We start from the raw sequence: 2,985 nt of genomic DNA, 5'->3' as shown, positions 1-2,985 counted from the left end.
CCCGGTCTCGACCGAAACATCCACGAGCTCTACTTACCCGGATACCCCCCTCACTCCGGGACGGGTGACAGACTATCCTGGCTCTTGCTGGCCCCGTACAGGCACGAACTGCTGACGACTCCACGCCTTCCCGGCGTCCGAGTTCTGGTCGGGAGACACGGAAGGAACACTGAACTTTTAAATTGCTTTTAACCAAATAAAACCTTGTTCATTTTTTATACTCTCGTCCGTCTGGTTCTTCTGGTACGCTCCCCGAGGTGATCCTGGGTTTCAGGGGTGGGTGCAGTCCAGCTTGGCCCCCCCGACCTGTGACATATTCATTTTAACTTTTTCTTCAAGAATTAAAGAAACAATAAAAGTAAATATCAAAAGTTTCCCAAAAATCTATTGTGTTATTTGCATTGATCCACTATATAAACATAATATCTACATACATGCCATTTGATTGGAGGCTAGTCTCACTTTGTCCCACAGCAACTTTTTTTTTTTTAGATGTGTGTACAATGTTTCATGTTTCTGTTAATAATGTATTGTATTAAGTGTCCATTTCATTATAATATTCAGATTTATCATAAATAATTGAACATGCACATGTATTTTAAGTTCCTTTAAAGTGGAGTAGAGGTGGGGTCACATTTGAGCATTTAAAATTTAATTTTACTTGAAAGTAACGCAATAGTTACTTTCTTAAGTAACTACTTACTTTTGAAATTAGTAACTGAGTTACTAATTTAGTTACTTTTTGGAAGAAGTAACTAGTAACTGTAACTAATTACTTTTTAAAAGTAACTTGCCCAACACTGCTCTCAGGAAGACTTTTGTGTCTGATTCTGAAGGAATGTGCTGTTCAGAGAGATTGTGACGTGAAGTAGGAGGTGTGTGAAAGCGTACTGGTCGTTCTGGTAATTCCTGTAATTCACGTAGTGTCTATATGACTTACTTAAGGGTGCTTCAAGCAGTGAAACTCTTTAAGTTGTTCACTGATACACATCGAATGGACTTTATATTACAGTGGCTTTTTTTTAAATGATCATAAAGAGAACAAGGAACCATGACAATTTGAGATAAAAACACCATTAATATAAAGTAATTTTGATTCATTACTGCACCTCAGTAGACGGAACATGGGAGGTAAGAGATGATAGCATTAATGAAGTACCTTTCCTTATGATTCTCGTATATGAGATGATATTTGTCTTTGAACAATTCAAAGTGTTGCCATGTTTAAGATGAAAAGCTACTAGAGTTTTTGAGCTTAAGAAGTTCAGAGGATAATAGTCTTAAAGGGGCAGTTCACACCAAAATGAAAATGGTTATCATTTATTAAACCTCAGTTTTGACTGAATTGTGATTGTTTCAAAAATACATGACTTGAATTTTTGCTATGGAACATCAAGGTCTCAAATTGTTTTTAAATACAATGAAAATCTGTGAATATTTGTTATTCAGAATTAAATAGCTTCAATCTGATGCCTTACACCCAAAGAGTGCAGTTATGCATAAGAGTTCAGTCTGTAGACCTCAAAGTTTACTTTTTATCATTGTCATCATTACTCATTGTATCATAATTTTAACATTGTACGAGTTATTTTTTATAATATCCAACTTCAATTTCAACTTTTTATCTATAACTTTGACCTACTATGTCAAGTATGACTTTTTCATCATTTTGATATCTCATAATTTAAATAATCATGACTTAGTATGTCAGTGGCATATTCATGACTTTTATGTCAACATTATGGCATATGTCATAAGTTAATATTTTTATCTCATAATAAAAAGCATGCTTTTTTTCAAATGGCAGATATTTACTTCCATATTATGGCTACATTTTCAAGAATTAATATAGATCTGTAGACCTCATTAAATAGGTAAGATCCTTTATTAACAACTTATTTTTTTCTTTCTTTTTTTTTCCAAAGCTTCTGACTCTCTGCCTGAGAAAAGGATTGTGCTTCTTGGGAAAACCGGAGATGGTAAGAGCAGCGCCGGGAATATGATTCTCAAACAACAAGTCTTCAAGAGCAAAGCTTCTCCTGAATCAGTGACGACTGAATGTGTCAGTGGAGACCGCAAGGTCCACGGCAAAAAGATCACCGTTATTGACACGCCTGGACTCTTCGACACCGGTCTGGATGAGGAGGCCATCAAATCTGAGATCATTCGCTCTGTGATCGAAAGCTCTCCGGGTCCAGACATGTTCACCATCGTCCTGAAGGTGGGGAGATACACGGGACAAGAGATGGAGGTCGTGGATAAAATCATGGAGTATTGTGGAGAAGACACCTTCAATCACTCAGTGGTTTTATTCACTCACGGAGAACAGCTGGAAGGACAAACCATCGAGGAGTTTGTCAAGATAAGTCCGAAGCTACAGGAGCTGGTTGATAAATGTGGAGGCCGCTGTCACGTCATCGACAGCAAATACTGGAGAACCCGTCAAATGGGATACAGGAGCAACAGAGTCCAGGTGAAGAACCTGCTGGAGACCATCGAGCAGAAGCTGAAGGACAAGAACACCTGCTACACCAACGAGCTGCTTCAGATAGTGGAGGAGGAGATTCAAGATGAGATGAAGAACATAAAAGAGGTCAATATGTCACCAGAAGAGAGGCGCGAAGAGGCCAAAAAGATAGTGCACAAAAAACTTCTGGTTAAGCTGGCAGGAGTGACCACGGGAATACTTACCGGTGCGTTTCTGGGCATCGGGGTCGCTGTGGCCTCCGTCGTGTCTTTACTGAAAGCCGCCAATGTTGCCGGAGTAGTAGAAGCCGGAACCGTAGCCGGGGCTGCGGGAGTCACAGGGATAGTGGCGGGAGCAGTGGCGGTGAAGGCGGGGATCATCGCCGCGGGGGCCGGGGCTGGGGTCGGAGTGGCTGGTTCTGGTATCGCTGCAGCTGCGGGGGTCGCTGTCGCCGCTCTCGCCGGAGCGATTGGGGGAGGAATCACCGGATTCAAAGCCGCAGAAGAAACGGACTCGGT

General features: G+C 40.9%; 1 protein-coding gene across 1 annotated transcript; it reads left to right on the top strand.

Moving 5' to 3' along the window:
* Positions 1-930: 930 nt before the first annotated feature.
* Positions 931-2,980, top strand: LOC113104944 (GTPase IMAP family member 4-like; the record flags this gene model as incomplete). The annotated part of the gene is made up of 2 exons (XM_026266159.1): positions 931-1,131; positions 1,926-2,980. Coding segments are annotated over exons 1-2 (1,062 nt in total), but the record flags the coding sequence as incomplete, so codon positions are not given.
* Positions 2,981-2,985: the final 5 nt, after the last annotated feature.

This window comes from Carassius auratus, unplaced genomic scaffold, assembly GCF_003368295.1.
Source record: "Carassius auratus strain Wakin unplaced genomic scaffold, ASM336829v1 scaf_tig00218291, whole genome shotgun sequence".
Lineage (NCBI taxonomy): Eukaryota > Metazoa > Chordata > Actinopteri > Cypriniformes > Cyprinidae > Carassius > Carassius auratus.
Note: the sequence above shows the minus strand (reverse complement) of the source record. Positions and strands in the feature narration are given on the sequence as shown.